Source organism: Takifugu flavidus, chromosome 8, assembly GCF_003711565.1.
Source record: "Takifugu flavidus isolate HTHZ2018 chromosome 8, ASM371156v2, whole genome shotgun sequence".
Lineage (NCBI taxonomy): Eukaryota > Metazoa > Chordata > Actinopteri > Tetraodontiformes > Tetraodontidae > Takifugu > Takifugu flavidus.
In genome coordinates, this window is record NC_079527.1 from 6,476,585 (window position 1) to 6,494,202 (window position 17,618).

At 46.6% G+C, this 17,618-nt stretch overlaps 1 protein-coding gene across 3 annotated transcripts in view; it reads right to left on the minus strand.

Annotated features, from left to right (window-relative positions):
• Window positions 1-1,861: 1,861 nt before the first annotated feature.
• The window catches only part of LOC130529898 (thymocyte selection-associated high mobility group box protein TOX-like), a 55,758-nt gene continuing 40,001 nt past the window's right edge, over window positions 1,862-17,618 (minus strand). For 2 of the 3 annotated variants that reach the window (XM_057040579.1, XM_057040577.1), the window contains 5 exons: window positions 7,900-8,130; window positions 6,494-6,574; window positions 4,881-5,276; window positions 4,233-4,372; window positions 1,862-3,579 (listed from right to left, as the gene is read on the minus strand). In XM_057040579.1, coding sequence (XP_056896559.1) covers window positions 3,537-3,579; window positions 4,233-4,372; window positions 4,881-5,276; window positions 6,494-6,574; window positions 7,900-8,130 — 891 coding nt within the window. In that variant the 3' untranslated portion in view covers window positions 1,862-3,536. The remainder of the gene's footprint in view (window positions 3,580-4,232; window positions 4,373-4,880; window positions 5,277-6,493; window positions 6,575-7,899; window positions 8,131-17,618) is intronic. The other variant, XM_057040578.1, reaches the window with a different exon arrangement.

Genomic DNA, 17,618 nt, shown 5'->3' on the forward strand with positions numbered 1-17,618 from the left:
GCTTGTGTGTGGTTTGTAATAAAGCTGTTGATGCAGCAGCATCAAGCTCAAAATGAAGATGTTTCCGTATCGGGCGCCACCATCAGTGGCGCCGTCCTCTCAGCCATCACATGTTTATTTAGCGATGTGTATGAAGTGCTCTGACCCCTCCTTGTTTGTTTTGTCTTCTTTGTTTTCCGTCAGACAATGACGCCACTGTTGACTGGCCTCATATCCGTCTGCAGAGGAAATGAGAGAGCCCGATCGCGGCATCAGGCCTGTCGCAGACAATATTAGTGATGGAAGATTGGGCAGCCCATATTAAACGAGTGATATGGAAAATATTTTGAAAGCTTTCGGCAAGGGGGGAGGATGATGAGCGCACGTAGAAAGGAAAGGGTCAACACGATGTACAGAGATGTCACATTCATTTTCATCGCTCTGGTTTAACTGAGTTTATTTTTGTTATTAAGGAACAGCAGCTCCATTTATATTCCTTTCACCCTACCTTGTTTTCTGAGGCATTGAATGACAAGATCGTGGATTTACCCCACCCCGGAATAGCTGTTTGATTTAAAAGCAAAATAAAACCAACAAAAGATACTTTCATTGAGGATATTTGCTGTAGTACCAGACCTCACCGACAGATGGTGGTAGAGTTGTATAAGACAGACGTTGCCTCTGGGAGGGTGATATCATTAATTAGCTGTGTTATAATCTAATAGATTCCTTTTTAAAAAATAGCAAATAATTAATTTGTACTTACAAAAGTAGTTTTTCCTCTTCTCTTAAGGATAATTTATTTTATGATCGTTATTTCCTAAATTCCTGTTTGCACCGACGCAGTTGCAGGTTTCTGAACGTGCTCAGTCATGACACAGACTAGCGGCCTTGCTCAACGGTACCTGGGCACTGTTGATGGTAGTAAGAGGGAGGAGGAAACACGTCACGCTTCAAAAAGAGAAAAGAAAGGAATGTGGAAAAAAAAGTGTGGCGGCGACTTTTGTAAGTGAGCTCTAGGGGGCACTGTGTCGTCATCATCATAGTCACCAGAGAGCGAGAGGTAGAGAGAGGTAGAGAGAGGGAGAGAGAGGGAGAGAGGGTAGAGAGAGGGAGAGAGAGGTAGAGAGAGATGGAGAGAGAGGTAGAGAGAGAGGGAGAGAGAGGGAGAGAGAGTAGAGAGAGGGAGAGAGAGGGTAGAGAGAGGGAGAGAGAGGGTAGAGAGAGATGAGAGAGATGGAGAGAGATGGAGAGAGGTAGAGAGAGAGAGAGGAGAGAGAGGTAGAGAGAGATGGAGAGAGAGGTAGAGAGAGGGAGAGAGGGGTAGAGAGAGATAGAGAGAGAGGTAGAGAGAGAGGAGAGAGAGAGGAGAGAGAGAGAGAGGTAGAGAGAGAGGGAGAGAGGGTAGAGAGAGGGAGGTAGAGAGGGAGAGAGACCGTGAGAGAGGTAGAGAGAGTGTGAGAGAGGGAGGGCGAGAGAAGTAGCGAGAAAGAGGGAGAGAGAGTTGATGGATTCCATTTCTATTTCTACCTTTAATCCAACTGTGAAATTCATAAGTAAAAACACTTTCTTTTTCCTCAGCTGTTTCATCATCATACCTCTGCCAACCACCCTCCCCCAACCCCCGTACCCCCCCACCAGCACCAGCAGGCACAAATGTACTGCGTGCTTCACCATATACAGTATCGATCAGGTCTGCCAGGAAGAAGGCCAAGAAGCAGGAAAGGTCAAAGTTCGTTAAGTGAAAGCAGGCTAGCCCCCCCCCCCCAGCCAATGAGTCCTGTGACAGCTTTAGCATCAGGATCATTCTCCTGATTAACCACAGACAGACAGATGGACGGAAGGACGGACGGAGGGAGACAGAGTGAAGCAGACAACTCAGTTTCTCCACTTTAAACATTTTATTACAGACAAAAGAAAACAAAAGAAGCATTTTTGACACAAAATGAATTTAATGCTGATGCAACAGCGCTGCAGCCATTTCTGAAAAAAATATTTGTTATTCTAATAATCATGGTGTTTGATCTATAATAATAATATAATAATAATAATAATAATAATAATAATAATAATATAATAATAATAATAATAATAATAATAATAACAATAATAATGCACCCTGATGATTTTTTGCCAAAAGGTTGTTTAATATCATTCATAAATAGATGTAAAAACCAGCAACCAAATTAAATAGAATGACCATATTGTAAAATATCTGATATTTAACAAAACAAAAACGGCTTTTCTCATCACTGGCTTTACAAATCAAAGGACATTTGGCAGGTTTACACACAAAATCAAAATATCTACCTCTGTGACTGCTGGTCCAAAAGAATGCAAATCCTGCTACGGTGAACGAAAAAAAATCTTTTTTTTCTCCTTTTTTTTGCACAAAATAATGATAAAGATGAGTTCAACACAATTCTAAAACACCTAATAAAACTAGTCAAAAACTTTAAAACCCACTGTTATTTTTTTTCTTTAGTAACATTTCACATTTATCTTTTTTTTTAATTCACCTGTACAAGTAAAAGGGTGTAAGGATTGGGGGGTGGGGGTGGGCGGGGTTACAGGTGAGTGGGCGGTCTTTACCAGCCAGGGGGAGGGCCTAAGAGGAGAGGTATCAATCTTTGACCTCTACAGTTCTGGAACGTCCTGAGGTCGCGGCCAGAGAGCGCCGCTCTGCCCGCTGAGGTCGCGGAACGCTTTCTGGTCCGTTCTCCCTTGTTTCGGAGAACAAGAACAGTGAGCACAGTTTGAACAAAACTTCGAGTGTGTGTGTGTGTGTGTTTGTGTGAGTGTGTGTCTGTGTGTGCGTGTGTATCTGAGAATCACATGACCCAAAAATAAAATGCGTGTTAAAAAAAAGCAAAATCAGGAGAGCAACTGCAGCTAAATACACACAGAAGAGGGATCCATTTTGGTGATATTTACAATCACTCTATGAGAAAGAACAGAAAGGAGGAAGTCCTGCTCGGTGGGGGAGGGGTGATTCACAAACGTCTGTGATTATCTTTATTAAAATATCACTTTGCCTTGACTCACGCGGGCCCTTTCGCTCGGCCCTCAGGTACATCATCCATCCGCCCCTCTGCTCAGCTTGGAGCGTCTTTACCCCCCCGATGGCGGCGGTCCATGGCAAACACGCAGTAATGGAGCCAAGAAGAAAGAAGGCGTCTTAAAAGAAGAAGAAGAAAGGGGGGGGGGAATCCAATAGAAATGAGAAGACGTCTTTTTTTGGTCTTCATTTCCAGTATGTTGGCATGAGCTTAAAGCTCGCCGCCCTGCCCTCGCTGGGGGAAAAAAACAAGCAACAAAAAATGGAAAGTTCACCAAAAACTGGAGGAAAAAAAGCTAGAAACGAGACAAGTGCCCCGGGCTTCAGGCCCGTCTAAGTGCTTGGCAAATAGGTGATGTTGCTGTAGCAGTCTTTGGGATTTTCAGAAATCCGTCACGAAGAATCAAAGAAAAAAAGGAAAACTGGTGGACAAGACGGAACATCGATGACGTGATGTTGGTAAGCTCTCGGGAGACTGACATCTGGAGGTCTTAGGACTTCAAGTGAGGTAGAGAGGCTTGTCCCGAGCTCCCATAGCACTGCTGGAGGAGAAGAGAGCGTTAAAACAAGTCTGGATGCACGTCTGGATGCATGTCGGGACTGTTGCGTCTCCAGCTCGTGTCCTCCGCCGACAGGAGGAGGAGACGGACGAGGCGAAAACAAGGAACGCCGTCAATCAATGAGGATACAGACAAATGCAAAAGTCGGAATTTGCAGATCACTTGGTTCTTAAACGTCAAATTCAATCTGTCCGCTTTGCTGACAGGCGGAAAATAATTCGAAAACCTTCCGAAACCGCAGGTGATCGTGACCTGGTGGTTCGTGGGGGTTGGGGGGGGGGGGGGGGGTTCTTTTACAGGCTGCAGTCAAAGAGTGTCCAAACGTCCCTCGACCCGACCCGATGCTGTCTGACATTCAGATGAATCAGCTTGGAATGCTGGACGAGCGATTAAACGATTAAAAACAGCAGTAAAAATCAGGTGCGAGGGACCATGCGCGTCAAGGGGGACTTCATTGGATGTCGCACTTTTACAGGGGTCAGTAATGGCAGCGTTCAATTCAATTTCCTTTTTCAGTTTATCTTTAATACGCTCGGAGTCTCTCCACGCTAACTTTCACGCGACTTTCCCAGAGGAGACTCACAAGGATGGAGATGCAACTTGTTTTGTTTATCCGTTGAGGTCTTTGAGCTCACCTGCAGTGGTTGGGTCCACAGTCCCTGTTGCAGTACTCGCCGTCCCAGTCAGGGTTCTGGCCGTGCAGTGGGGTCGGGCCCCCTGGAGACTGGGAGCCCCCGACACTGTTCTGGTACTCAGCCTGGATATGGGAGAATCCCTGTCAGTCAGAGGAGGGAGGGGTCAGAAGGTCAGCCATCGATTTTTTCGTAGTTCACAATCCAGCCGGGGAGGGGGGGTGAAGTTTCGCAGCGGGTTTTAGAAGATGAAGACACGTTTATTTCCTGTCAGCGCTTGTTTCTCCAACTCAGATGGGACTGGTTTTATATATTATTTATTAGCATTTCTGTGACACAGGAGACCTGTGGTTTGTCAATGTGCTGCCAGCTGCACTAAGCTAACCAGGACTGACCACTTTACCGCTGCTGTTAGCATTCTCTGTTTGCTATATCGTGTTTGTCTATATTTGTCTGTGTAATTAAGATTTGATTGTTTGATTTAAGTTTTATTTGGTTTATACACCTGCATTACTGTTCCCAACTATGCAAAACTCCCTTATTCAATCATCAAACCAGTCAACAGCTGCTCCGATAATCATATAGTTGAGCTGGAAACCAGAAAACAGCTGATATTGATCAAGAAAAACAATTTGTTTGTTTTAATGCTACCTGTTGGCTGAGCGGTGGGGAATGCAGAGGTGCCTGGAGCCCCATTTGGTGTGAGATGATTGGCTGGGACTGCTGCATGTGGAGCGACTGGTTGAGCAGGGGGCTCTGGTGCAGCGAGAGCTGGGCGTGGGGGTGCAGAGGCGGGCTGATCTGGAAGGGAGCTGGCGGAGAGGCACTCATGCTAGGAGGCAGCATCTGGGATTGGCTGAGAGTCGGAGCCAGGCTGTGGCGGGGGGGCCCGGCGTAGCTCTGCAGGTCCGACAGGGGGAAGGAGCCCGGCGGGCCCAGGTAGGGCGAGGAGGGCTGCGGGGGCACGCTGTACAGGGGCTGCTTCGGGGGCAGCAGGTGAGAGGGCTGACTTGTCTGCTGGGCACTTTTTGGTTCATCGTTGTAGGTCTGTGGACAAAAACCCAGAAGCTTCTTAAGAAAATCTACTTTAAAATGTATTTTGGTGTGCAATAAAAAAGTAAAGTCTTGAGTTTTAGGCTGGGGATGGTGGCGCCCCCCCCCCCCCCCCCATCAGTCTACTTCAGTATTCTCTGCTAACTCTTTGTCTCTTTGTCTTTAGACCACTCACACAGTTCGCTCGGGGCCAAACGGGGTCACGCACAGCGATTAACAAAACAGCGCGGACCCTCCAAAGATCCTCCAAAGTTTCTGTTCTTGGCCAGTTTTGCTCTGAGCAGGTGCAGCACACCTCTGCCCCCCCACCCCCCCCCCACCCCTATGATGAGCTGTCACGCTGCTCATCTCCGACCATCGGTGCTGATTAGAAGGTAATGGAGCCCATTTGTATGAATAGAGCGGGGGCCCAAGGTAATGATCAATAGACACCTTGACAGATAGATGGGAGAAGGAGAGGGACACACACACGTGTGCAGGTGGCGCAGCCAGAGAAATGAGGCTGTTTGCCTGCAGAACAAATGGAATGACAAAAGGAATCTTCCCCACGCTACTTTGTGTATGGTTAATACGAGATGGCACTAAACAATGCGGCCCTCCTTGCTTTTCTTTATCCCCCGCGCGACCACGCCGCTGTGTGCCATCACTCACTGGGCCAAAGGGGGGCCATAAATCTGAATTAGCACGCAGGTGACAGATGTGGAAAGAGCAGGAAATCCTATGATTGCCTTCGCTGATTTGGATGTACTTCCTTGTTTTGGAAGGTGTGGAGGCGGTGACGCGAAGGATGAAAGGAACGGAATGGCGTTCTCCCGCCGATGCGTCTGGAACAAGCGTCAGTCTGCGCTCAGCCCGCCACATCATTTTTCTGTCATCTTCCCCTGTTCGATTGACACGTGCGCTCTTGCTTCTATTGGCTGACCCTTCCCCCAACCATGTCACCATAACAACTACACCCCCCCCCCCCACACACACACACACCCCCCCCCCCCCCCACCCCCCCCCCCCCCCCCCTTCAACATCTGCACACTATGGAAATCAGGTATTGTTCCGAACACGGCCAGCTTCTTTCTTTCTTTTTTTTTTTTGCATCATATACCCCACCCACCAACACACATCGCTGCCTGTAAGCCCCGCCCATTCCATTAGCAGGGATTTTCCATCCAATCCATCATCGGCCTTAGCCGGGGCCCGTGTGTCCTAAGTGTTACCTTGGAAACCAGGCTGGCTCGGTACGCGGCCAAAGCTTTCAGGTACTCTTTCTTGGCCGCCTCTGTTTTCCTCTTGTACCCCTGTGAAGAAGTAGAAGAAGAAGAGAAAAACAAATCAAAACTAGAGTCTTCATGTGAAAGGTTGACATGCTCTTAAATGTGCCTGTGTGTGCACGTATAAACACACTCCTAATGTTTCCCTTCCCATCAGAGCCAGTGCTACAGAACATCTCCTTTTCCTCATCAGAGCACTAAAACTCTCTCATCTCAATGTGTCTCCCTCTATTATAGCAACACATCATTTCCATGACAATCCAAGAGAAATGAACTGTAACTCCCCCCCCCTGCCTCCCCTCTCTCTTTCTCTCCCCCTCTTTTCCTCTCTGTTTGTCTCTTAGCTCCACAATAATGCTCCTATCATCATAGCAACATTAGCGGAGCTCCAGAATCATTGTTTTGTACATTAGGTTGCGAGCTATGCTGGCTTTCGCCTCTTCCTGGACGTGACTTTCTATTTTATTAGGGTGATGTGAAAATCTCTCGTCGTCTATCGGAAATTACAAAAAGTACATCTTTTTTTTTTAACTAACATGCTTCATTGTTTTGAGTCTCTGCAAAAGGAGAGTGTGGGAAACTTTACTTTTCTCTTCAGATGGCATCCTCCCAGAGTTGAGTTTTACCTCTCGCCTGCAACCTTGTGGTGATAATGATAAAAAAGCACCTGCTAACCAGTTCCAGGTTTTAAAAGCAGCTAAATCTCAGGCAAAATAGGTCAATTATGTACAGCAGGAAATATTTAATAATTTCCCTCTCTAGCATATTTATTTTTTTATACATTGGCCAACTTGTGCCTGCAGAATGTCAGACGTTTGGAATTGTGTGAATGATTTACAGGCTGCTAACGCACGTAAACTTCCCCCACACCTCCTCTCCCTTCCATCTGCTCGAATTAAATATAGAAAGCAAATCTTTTTTTTTGTCTGAGACGGGACCAGAGGACAAAGGGATGGATAATCTTTGGAAAGAGAATAAGTAGCTCATTACGGTGAGCTGCGTCTCGGAGAGATGTTCTGCTAATTACACAGCGCGGAACACGAGGAAACGTTCTCACACGGCAGTACGCCCACTCAGCTGGGTGGGGCTTCAAAGGGTCAAACCTGACCAATCTGGTCTCATATGTAGCGCTTGGACACGGTCTTTTAATCAGAGCTATCATTGGCTGAGTTTGGTGAGTTTAATAAATCAAAGCTGCAAAAGAGGAAGTGATGAGGTCAATGTGATTAGTAAACAGGAAGTGGATCTCAGCTGACAACATCTGCCCTTTTCAAAACAAGCGAATATTAAGTTTTAGTTGTCTTTAATGAATGATTTCTGACAAACATCTCCCTACACTCCTCCAGACGTACCTGCTTCTGCTCTTCTCCTAGGCTGTCCCACATGGAGGCCACGATTTTGGAGACGTCCCCAAAGGTGGCATTGGGGTTCTGACCCTTGATCGCCGCTTGGGTGTCTCTGAAGAAGAGCGCGTAGGCCGACACTGGCTTCTGAGGCTCGTTGGGGTCCTTCTTCTTCTTCTTCTTCTGCGGTTTGGGCTTCGGCTTCATCATGTCCGCCGAGGGCCGCTTCTCGTTTCCTATCTGAAAGCACGAATGGAGAGAAGACCAGAACTGGCGTTTAGGAACCACTCGAGGTGAGGTGGATTTCTCCGCCCTGACTGAAGAGGAGCTTCATTCTCTCTATCAAATCATAAAGATTAACTGGAATGCACATGGCGCTCAGCATTAATGAAACAGCCAAACAGAACATTCGATAAAGGCGGCAGAGTTCTGTGAAGAGCGGCGGCGGCTCGCCGGGAGAAGAGAAAACAGATCAATTTACGGACACGAGCCAATGAAGACGAGCAGGGAGATGGTGAGGCGGGTTGGCCTGGGGTGAGGTTTGGGGAGGAGGAGGTGATGAAGCTGCAGCTCTATAGAGAAACAACACGGTGGCGCCTGGGCAGAGAGGAGCTGGGCTGATTTAGGTCTCATTTGTGGCTGTTTGACGTAGTTTCACAGGTCTGAATCACCTGTGTGCTCACTTCCTGCTCTTCCTTCAACCTCCGTCATTCAGATCAGCAGAAGTCCAGTCCCCTCTTCTGCGGGGTGCATTAAAACCCATTTAAATCGGCCACCACCACCGACAACAGCGCACATCTGAACGCGTTTGCATTTTTCCCGTGCGCGGCGTTTTTGACGCGGAGTCAAATCCAGGTCACCTGATCCTGGTTGTGATTCTGTATGGAAATTGCCTCCTTTGCTGCGTGGAAAAAACATCAGGCGGGGGAGAAAGAGAGAGAGAGAGAGAGAGAGGAAATGGAGCAGAGAGAGAGGAGGAACAGAGGGAGGAGGTGGCGCACCACGCTGAGGATGGGGTGACGACTTAATGTTGCCATTAGTATCAGCGGAACATCAGTTAACCTGATTTCCTGGTTGCTATAAAGGCAGGAAAAAAACAATCCAATTTAGCAGCTGTATAATAGAAGATATAATGACACACTAAATGATAATGATATATATTGGTATTATGTCAAATGAAAGGTATTTATATGGTTGAGGGGTTATGGAGAGAGAGAGGGGTGAGGAGGGGTTATGGACGGCCCTTAAAGGCTTCAAGTTGCTGTTTTATTAAGTTGTATTTTAGACATTTTCAGCAGCTTTGCTGAGCTTGTTTGGAACCAGCAGGGAAGAGGGGGGAGAGAGCCGCGAGGAGATCTGCTGGAAGAAGTGCACGTCCATCTAATGCATACTTATCATCGGATTAAGCAACAGACACTTTCCCCTTTAACCGCCGTTTGGGAAAACGGGAAATGACTCCTCGCGAAAATCACATTGTTTCAGAAAAAAAAAGTGCACTGCTCGATGCGTTCCAGCCAGAATGAAATGAACTAATCAAAATTCAGGGTCCGGGAGCACATTTTGGCAGAAGAAGAAGAACTTCAAAATGGCTTTTGTGGTGTGTGAAAATGAATGGATGTTCATTCAGGGCAACGCAAATTTCTTCTCTATTACACAGCTTGCAGGTAATTTGTGCTTGTGTGTGTGTGTGTGTGTGTGTGTGTGTGTGTGTGTGTGTGTGTGTGTGTAAGCTCCTGGTTTCATTAAAAAATAATCATCCCTCACTTTTAGGCAATGAGGCAGAAGACAGGCATTTGAAATGACATCTGTTCCACCCGAGCCTTTGAAGTGAAAATAGAATAAACTGAAGGTAGAGCTAATGGAATGACAAAATAGGGGAGAGAGAGAGAAAAGAAGGCTAAATAATCTCTAGATTCACGCGGAGGAGAGTGATGACACTTAACAGCTTGCGGGTACACGCAATCAAGCCGGGCGAACAAGGGCCCAGCTCTTTTATTTCTTTATTTGTTCTCCCGCACGTCACGCGCACGTGTGATCTTCTCAGAGTTCGACACATCGAGCATCACCGGAAGAGCGTCGAGAATACAGGTGACACCTGAGTGAAGGTGGCTCACAGCCGACACAGATAAAAAAAATGAATCTATGCAGATACAATCAAGATGTTTCTTTCTTTTTTTTTTAATTCCAACATTTCCTGTCAGAGTAGAGGTGAGTCCCCTGGACACATCTCACACTTTGACTAAAGCGTCCTTCAGCAGCTGCGTATAGAGTGAATGCAAGGCTGTGAAGAGAACAGCTATTCTCTGGTAGTGCTGGTCTGAAGTGAGGCTCCAGTTCTGCCCCCCCCCCCCCCCCATTCAAGTGCAGAGAATATGACTGCTTGAAAAAGCCAATTTACTCTCCCTATTCGTCTGCATCCTGACGACGTCGCGGTGCCAAGCATTTGACTCAAATCTTGCATGTTTGCTGCTACGTCGCGCCAACAGATGATGAACCTTTCTTCAGCCGCATTCGTCCGTTCAAACAGGACGACTGGAGAAGTTGAGGATTTGAGGATTTAATTGCTCTCCGACAGCTTCAGTAAAGATGCTGAGTCCCTCAAATTAGAACCCTCAACCCAAAACAAAGCTGTTCACCATGACCTTGCAGAATCGGCCATAGCACTCTTGCCATCAGCGTTTCTGTTGTCTGAGGAGAGGCGGTGGTGGTGATGGGGGGGGGGGGGGGGGGCTTCGGGGGTAATTTGAGGAGCGATGGGGAGGATGGGGTTGCCTCTGTTCTGAATGGACAGCTCTGCACCAGCAAGACAAGATTAGAATTGACAGCCTGATAACTGCATCGAGATGGAGTGAGGTTAGAAAATAAGGGGGTGGGGGCAGATGAGTTGGAGAGGTGAGGTGGAGGGGACGGGTGTAGCCGAACCAAAACCAAACAGGAAGTGTCCAGTCAGGGCCCACTGATGAACTTCCTGTGAGGAATGAGCACAGCGTCACACAGAGAGTCAGATTTCAGGACAGGAAACCTGCCGGTGGATCACCGAGCACCAGAGTTTCTGTTCTGAGAAATAATGTCAGGTTTGGGAGTGTATTAGCCAGGTAGCTAGCTGTCCTGTATCCCGTCGTCACGAACGCCACGCCGTCCGACCCTGACTGGGGTGCATTACCTTCCACTCTTTTCTCCAACCCTGATTAATTTGAGAAAATAAAAGTAAAATAGGAGCAATTTCTTTACTTGCTGACCTCTGTGTAGCAGTGCGCTGCAGCTTAATGCAGCTTTTACAGACTGTATGTAATTTTCTGCTATTTTCACAACTTGAAGCCTCGTAGAAGAAGCGGTTTCACGCTCATGTATTGTGAAAACATCACAACAAAGGCTCCCGCGGCCCCACGGCGCTTCGTCTCCTGCTGGTTTTAAAGCGGGGCAGTTTGTGAGTGAATATTTCCTGGACACCGCGTTTGTATAATGAATTATGATGTCTTTTACTTGCCTGAATGAAAATCCAGAAGAGAGAGAAAAAAAAGCTGAGAACAATGGGGAAGTCTTGTAAATACTAATTAGGGCCCTGGATAAGGTGGGCTTAAACTTGGTTATCGTTGATTGTAATTAGCTGAAAAAGTCTTGCATGTCCAAACAGCTTCTAACGCAGTTTGATTTTACAGTTGCCCCAGACTTGGCCTTGTCTTCCCGCGTTCTCGTCACCTAGTCCGTCACAAAAGGCCCGATGGAAAATCTGTCTTAAATGACAAACTGCGCCCTTCTCATCTGGAAACGATTACGGCTCCATGACAGGCTGCCCATCTGTAAGCAATGAGCGAGACCGCATGTCAACCTGTCACGCTGATCTGGGAGCAGGGGCGGGCGCAACTCGCCCAGAGTGCAACGCTCGTCGATTAAAAACAGGAGCATAATGAACCTGCAGTACGGACTCTGGGACCTGAGAGACGCGGCATCGCACGGGCCTCGGATAAAGAGCCCAGTATGGATCCAGTCCTGAGGCCACGCCATCAAAAACATACAAGCTCTTCTGAGTTTCTTTGGTCTGTTCACACATGCGGGAGCGGGCGCTAAGGCGGCGTGATTTATCTGGCTCTGGAAGACTGACAGCGCCGCAGAGCCCCTCCCAGCAACAACCCTTAACAGCACCGGACCTACTTAATCAGCCTAAACCGCAAAGTCGAGGCCCTTGTATTTGGTAATGCGGTGAAAACAGTGGCAAGTGAGAGCTAATTAGATTAACTGTAGCTTAACGAGCTGTTGGAGGGGCCCCGCAGATTGGATTTTAATAAATAGTGGCAAAAGCATCTGCTGTGCACTTCCTAGCTCTGCTGGCATCCTAATTGGCCCCAGTGGGTTGCTGGAGCTCAGCCGTGCTCAGTGTTATTTAGGAGCTGAGAAAAGGCAAAAATGCTTTTCTCCAGTCCAGGTAAATCTGCCAATCAGTCCACCGTCTATTATTGCGGCGCTCTACGGGCGAGGCTTTGTCAACATTCAACATTCACTAATGCAATTTCTGATGCTTTTAGCAGCAAAGAACATCCACAAAATGTCCACAACTCAGGCAGAAAGAGTTCTTTTTTTATTTTGAAATGGTCATATTCATCTTTTCCAACTGTTTGTTTTCAGGATGAAATGTTCCCATGATGAGCTCTTTGTAGAGCAAATAGCATAGAAGGGAAAAATACAATTAATCAAATATGAATGAGCAACCGGAGCCGGGTTATTTCCATGGCAACAGCCTGAGGGGACAGTTTGAACCCTTTAATGTGAGCTGGTGATGTCTCTTTGTAAACATCTGCGCTGTGTGTGTGTGTGTGTGTGTGTGTGTGTGTGTGTGTGTGTGTGTGTGTGTGTGTGTGTGTGCAAATAAGCGAGAGCCTGGCAACAAAGGCATCACAGGGCAGCAACCTCTTGGTAACCATGGCAGATTCCATTATCTAGCCCAGAGAGGACCTAACAGTACTCTACATGATTGTATTCTTTAGAGGATAGGGGGATGACAGACAGCTACATATGATCTTTCGGTGGGTTTAAATAGATTCGGTAGCTTTGAGAGCTTTTATTTCATGTTGTTTATCATACGTGAGATTGTAATTTGCCCGAGGATGATTTGCAGTCTATTGTTTCGTTTTCGGCTCTTTGTGCTCATAGTAACAAGTTCCAGTGAAACAGCAATTGCCAGAAAAACACCAGAATCCACTTTATTAAAGATGTGAAGAAGTGCTGGGCAGCCACCAGCAGACTGGTCAGTGCGTGGGAGCTGTTGGCAGGAGCGGGAATCCCGAATACCCTGTCAGTAGCCCTCTCCTCCCAGACCTCAACGGTTCCTTGGGTGAGAGTAATGGCTTCTTTACACTGGGCTGCGCAGCGCTATTGTAGAATCACAGAGCAGTTAATTGAAACAAATGACTCTAATAATGGGACATTATCCCCACAGGCTGGCTTTGTCGTGGGCCTAATTAGCGTTGCGGTGGCGGCGAGGAGGACGAGCCACCACGCTGATCCCTCAGAGGAGAGAAGGCGAAGCTCCCTTTTAAAGCGGGCAGTGGGGGATTTTTATACCAGCAGCGTGTAAGTGTGTGTAAGTGTGTGTTCCCTCTCAAAACCGCTGTGATGAATGTAAACATCCCGTCAACCATCTGAGGGCACGTCCAACGGCTTACCACGTCTTCCTTGACCTTCCATTTTCATGAATCAGTTAAGGCAACAGCCCCTTTTCCACCTCTTTTCCTGAAATGTATTTAATGTGTGCGTTTTCCACCACGTCTCAAAGTTATTGGGGTGTAAAAGATCTTACATAGATCTAATAATCTTGGGTTTTTTTTCAACTTCTCACCGATTCTGACACGAGCTCAAGTTGCCGACCCTCCTCAGAAAATAAGATCAAAAGAGCCTGAATCTCACTCTTCTAGCTTCTATTCTTTTTGCTCCATTTTCCCAAACCAAACATGCACAGAGGAATAAAAGTGCCAAACTACTTTAAAAAAATCACAACGCAATACCACGCTGCTAGCTACTTTGTTTGAGGAAAGTTTTGGGTTGGAATCTTGTCCAGTAATTTCGGCTCAAAATTGAATTTGAAATTCCCAGATAGGTGATAAAACCTGCTATGCTAATTCGCCAACTCATCAGCGCCGCTGTCCTCTGGAGCGCCAATGGCCCATGGCTAAGGTGACACCAAGAGAGAGTGCCTACCGGCTACATTTTGATCACCATTGGAATCTGTTTTGTCGCCATCCCCAACTGTTTACCCTGATGCACGATGATCCCACAAAGTCAGTCGCGGCGCCGAGCGCAAATGTGTAACCGAGCTGCTTCAAATATTCATTAGTCGTAACCGTCGCCCGAGGTTGTTTGAATTAGCCACATGAATATTCATGAACTGCAATGAGCGAGCATTTGTTTTTACCGCTCAATCCCTTAATACTTCGGTCTTCATTACTCCTCTCGGAGCTCCGGCGCGATAACCTGCGGAAAACAAAGCGTCGCTTTCCCCCCCAAAAAAGAAGCACAATCTCTTCCGAAGCCTGTTTGCATGGTTTTAAATGAAAATGGGCGTGCCCTCCCAATTATCCCGCTGTCGTCTCCCACGACAACTACAAGACGCAGTGCTCACCCCGGTCGCCGAGCGTGGCGCTGAAGGGCAGTCGCCTTGATTTGAAATGAAAAGCCGCTTTTCAGGTTTTTTTTACTATTCCAAAAAAAAAAAAGTGATTTATCTGGGAACGTCACTGAGATGCCACATCTATCCCAGTAAGAGGCAGCGGAGCAGGCAGGTCACAGCAGATATGTCTGAAACCTGCACGGGGGGGGGGGTGCTGTTTCAGAAGCAATCGAGCAGTAGCACGAGAATTTGAACGTTTGAGGGGTATTTTTAAAGTTAAAGGTTATTTTAAGGCAGCCCTTGAGTGTCTTTCACTGCCGGAGCCAAACTCCACCGAGCTCCATTACGTTTGGAAAAGCTCCGTCTGTTGTTATAATGTTTGATCGGGCCTTTATTTAACGCCTGCTGTCAATAACCGCAGCTGTCAATACAGCTTTTTTTTATTTTTATGCGGCTGCATTAAAATGGTTACGACCTTTCCTCCGCTGTCTCTGCCCTAAATGCCAAGTGATGCAAAACAATTTTACATTCACTAAATAAATGAATTCAAAGGAAGTCGAGCTCATATAACCTTTTAACAATCATTCACTTGGACAAAAGGCTGATCCAGGAAATAAAGACATACACACACACACACACACACACACACACACACACACACACACACACACACACACACACACACATATATAGTAAATAGCCTTTTACTCTATATTAGTGTAAAGAGACGACAGTGAGATGAATTATCTAAACTCTACTCCACAGTCAGTATTTATTATAAGGAATAATTGGGACGTATACGCCCATCGAGAAGGAGGTTGTCAAGAAAAATCATCCCTTTAGTCCCTTGTGTCTGATAGTTTGGTCTACCTTGGTTTGGTTTAAAGATGTTTACTTTTAATCCCATTATAATCTATATTCCCATCTGAAGATGACATCAAAGCACCATTCTGTAGATGTTCAGCAAAGGTTTTCTTTAAAAAAGGTTCCCAGTGCCTGAGAATTCTCGAGTCAGTCGGATTTGTGATGTTTTAGGCAGCCAATGCAGATTAAAACATGTATCCGTAAATACACCAAATGTTGCCCAAAGGCTAGTTTCCATCTGTGGTCCCTGCGGTGTCCGCTACAAGAACATGGTTTGGCATGAACTTAAACTGACACCAGAGGCCTTTAAACAGCCTCTTCTCTTTGATAATGAGTTTGGGGGGGCTGCCAATCTACTTCAATATTTAACAGCACTGAAGCCCCTCAAGGCTCCATGTTGGGACTCCTCAAACTCCTTCCTGACCCATCATTACCGTCTGCTTGTGAGTCCCCTGACCCTTATTTTTTCTCTCTCCCTCTTATTGAATAGATATGAAGTCACCAAAGGGCCAGGCAGGCCCTAAATGACGGGAGCGGGTTGGCCAGCATGAGACCCTCCTGGATGTCACCTCCTCCCTGACAACCAGCCTGGCGGAAAGAGTCCCTCATCATTCACATCATTCACATTAAGGGACCAACCCACAGAGCAGGTCAAGCTGAAGAGCATTGAGGACCATCTCTTCTGGCTGCAACAATAATCCCGCTATAACTGGAATCTTTATAAGAACAACAGTTTTGCTCCAGGGTGGTTTCTTTTTAAATAAACACAAATTAACAGCTGACTAACTAGACAAAGTTCAGGCACATATTTCACTACCAAAAATGGTATTTTTTTGCTGCGTATGGATTATCAGGAATATCTTGACGTTCATTTTTCGCCCCAATCTGCCTCCATGCTTTCCTCCCCATCGCAGACTGATGAAAAATTACGGGTTTATTTAGCCCAGCGATGATCAATCTGCTGGTCTCGATTCTGTAGCGATTTAACTGTGTTTGCGGTGCGATCGATGTGGGCTGAAAACAAAAATCCCAAAGCAGGGAGAAGTTTACAGAGCTTTAGCCTTGGGCTAAATGTTGTACAAAAAAACCCAGCAACAACGTCCCCTGAGATGAAGCATATCTGTTGCTCCAGCTGCGCTTGTACTTGTAGGAGGTTGTGTACGTGCACTGAAGGATGGCTCCTATTGAAGAGGAGTGTATCTTCAAGGTAACGCTCTTGACCCTTTATTTGCGTCTTCGCTGACGGTGTGAGGAGACGGCGGAGCGATTAATGCTTCCCAGCCATCTCCAGCAGACCAGGGGTAAAGGTTTCAAACCCCAGCCTCCTCCAGTCCGCCCTGGTTATTCCTCACCCTTTCCACAGGCTCAAATTCAATCCCCCTCATTATGCCTTTATCAGCATGAAATTAAGGTTAATTGACTTTGTTGGCGAAGCATCGAATGAAACATCCCTAATGGAGCCGTAATGAAAATAACTTCATCTCCAATTGCGTTAAAATATTTCTTTATACGCATCCTACTTTCCTCTTCTGCAGTCTCAGAAATAAGCTCCCCTTGTCCCAGGAGATAATAAATGAATTGAATCCCCCCATATACACATACACACACCCACACACACACACTTTCCAACCCCCACCCCCTCTCCTTCCTTATCGGTCATCTATTTTTCCAGAGTAAGCTATTACTTGCAAGGGTTGCTAGGCAACAAGAAATATTAATAGCAGCTATTATTAGCCCGGCTCTGCTAGAGTAGTACTAAAATGTGGAAGTGGGAAACATGAATGTGTTACATAAATCTCTGGACCTTTCACAGTGTGTGCAAGTCTCTGTTTCTGCGGTGATTTATTGCGATGATGGTTCATTTATGAGAAAAGGGGGTGTGAAATAAGAAAATGGAACATTACCCCGAAGGGCTGCTGGAGAATAAATAATTGCAAAGGTGAAACAAAAGCAGTGTGAGAGGCAGGCGGTGCCGCCTTGTGCCATTCTGAAATTCTATTGGCTGCTTTCCTCTAATAAACGCAGTCGAAAAAAAATATGGCCCTTTCTGTTATTTTACACTGAAACCAGGTTAACGGTAGCAGTTTCCAGGCAGTGGGACTGAAAAAGGGGTCCGACTGTAAACGCTGCAGACTCTCCCAGAGATCACTCAGCACAGCAGCCAGTGGATTCTGACCTAATCCTGGAGACTGCTTAACTGGAGGCCTTAGCTTCCACCCACAGGAGGAAAAAAGAGAAGTGGAATAAAGTACGGAGCCTGCAA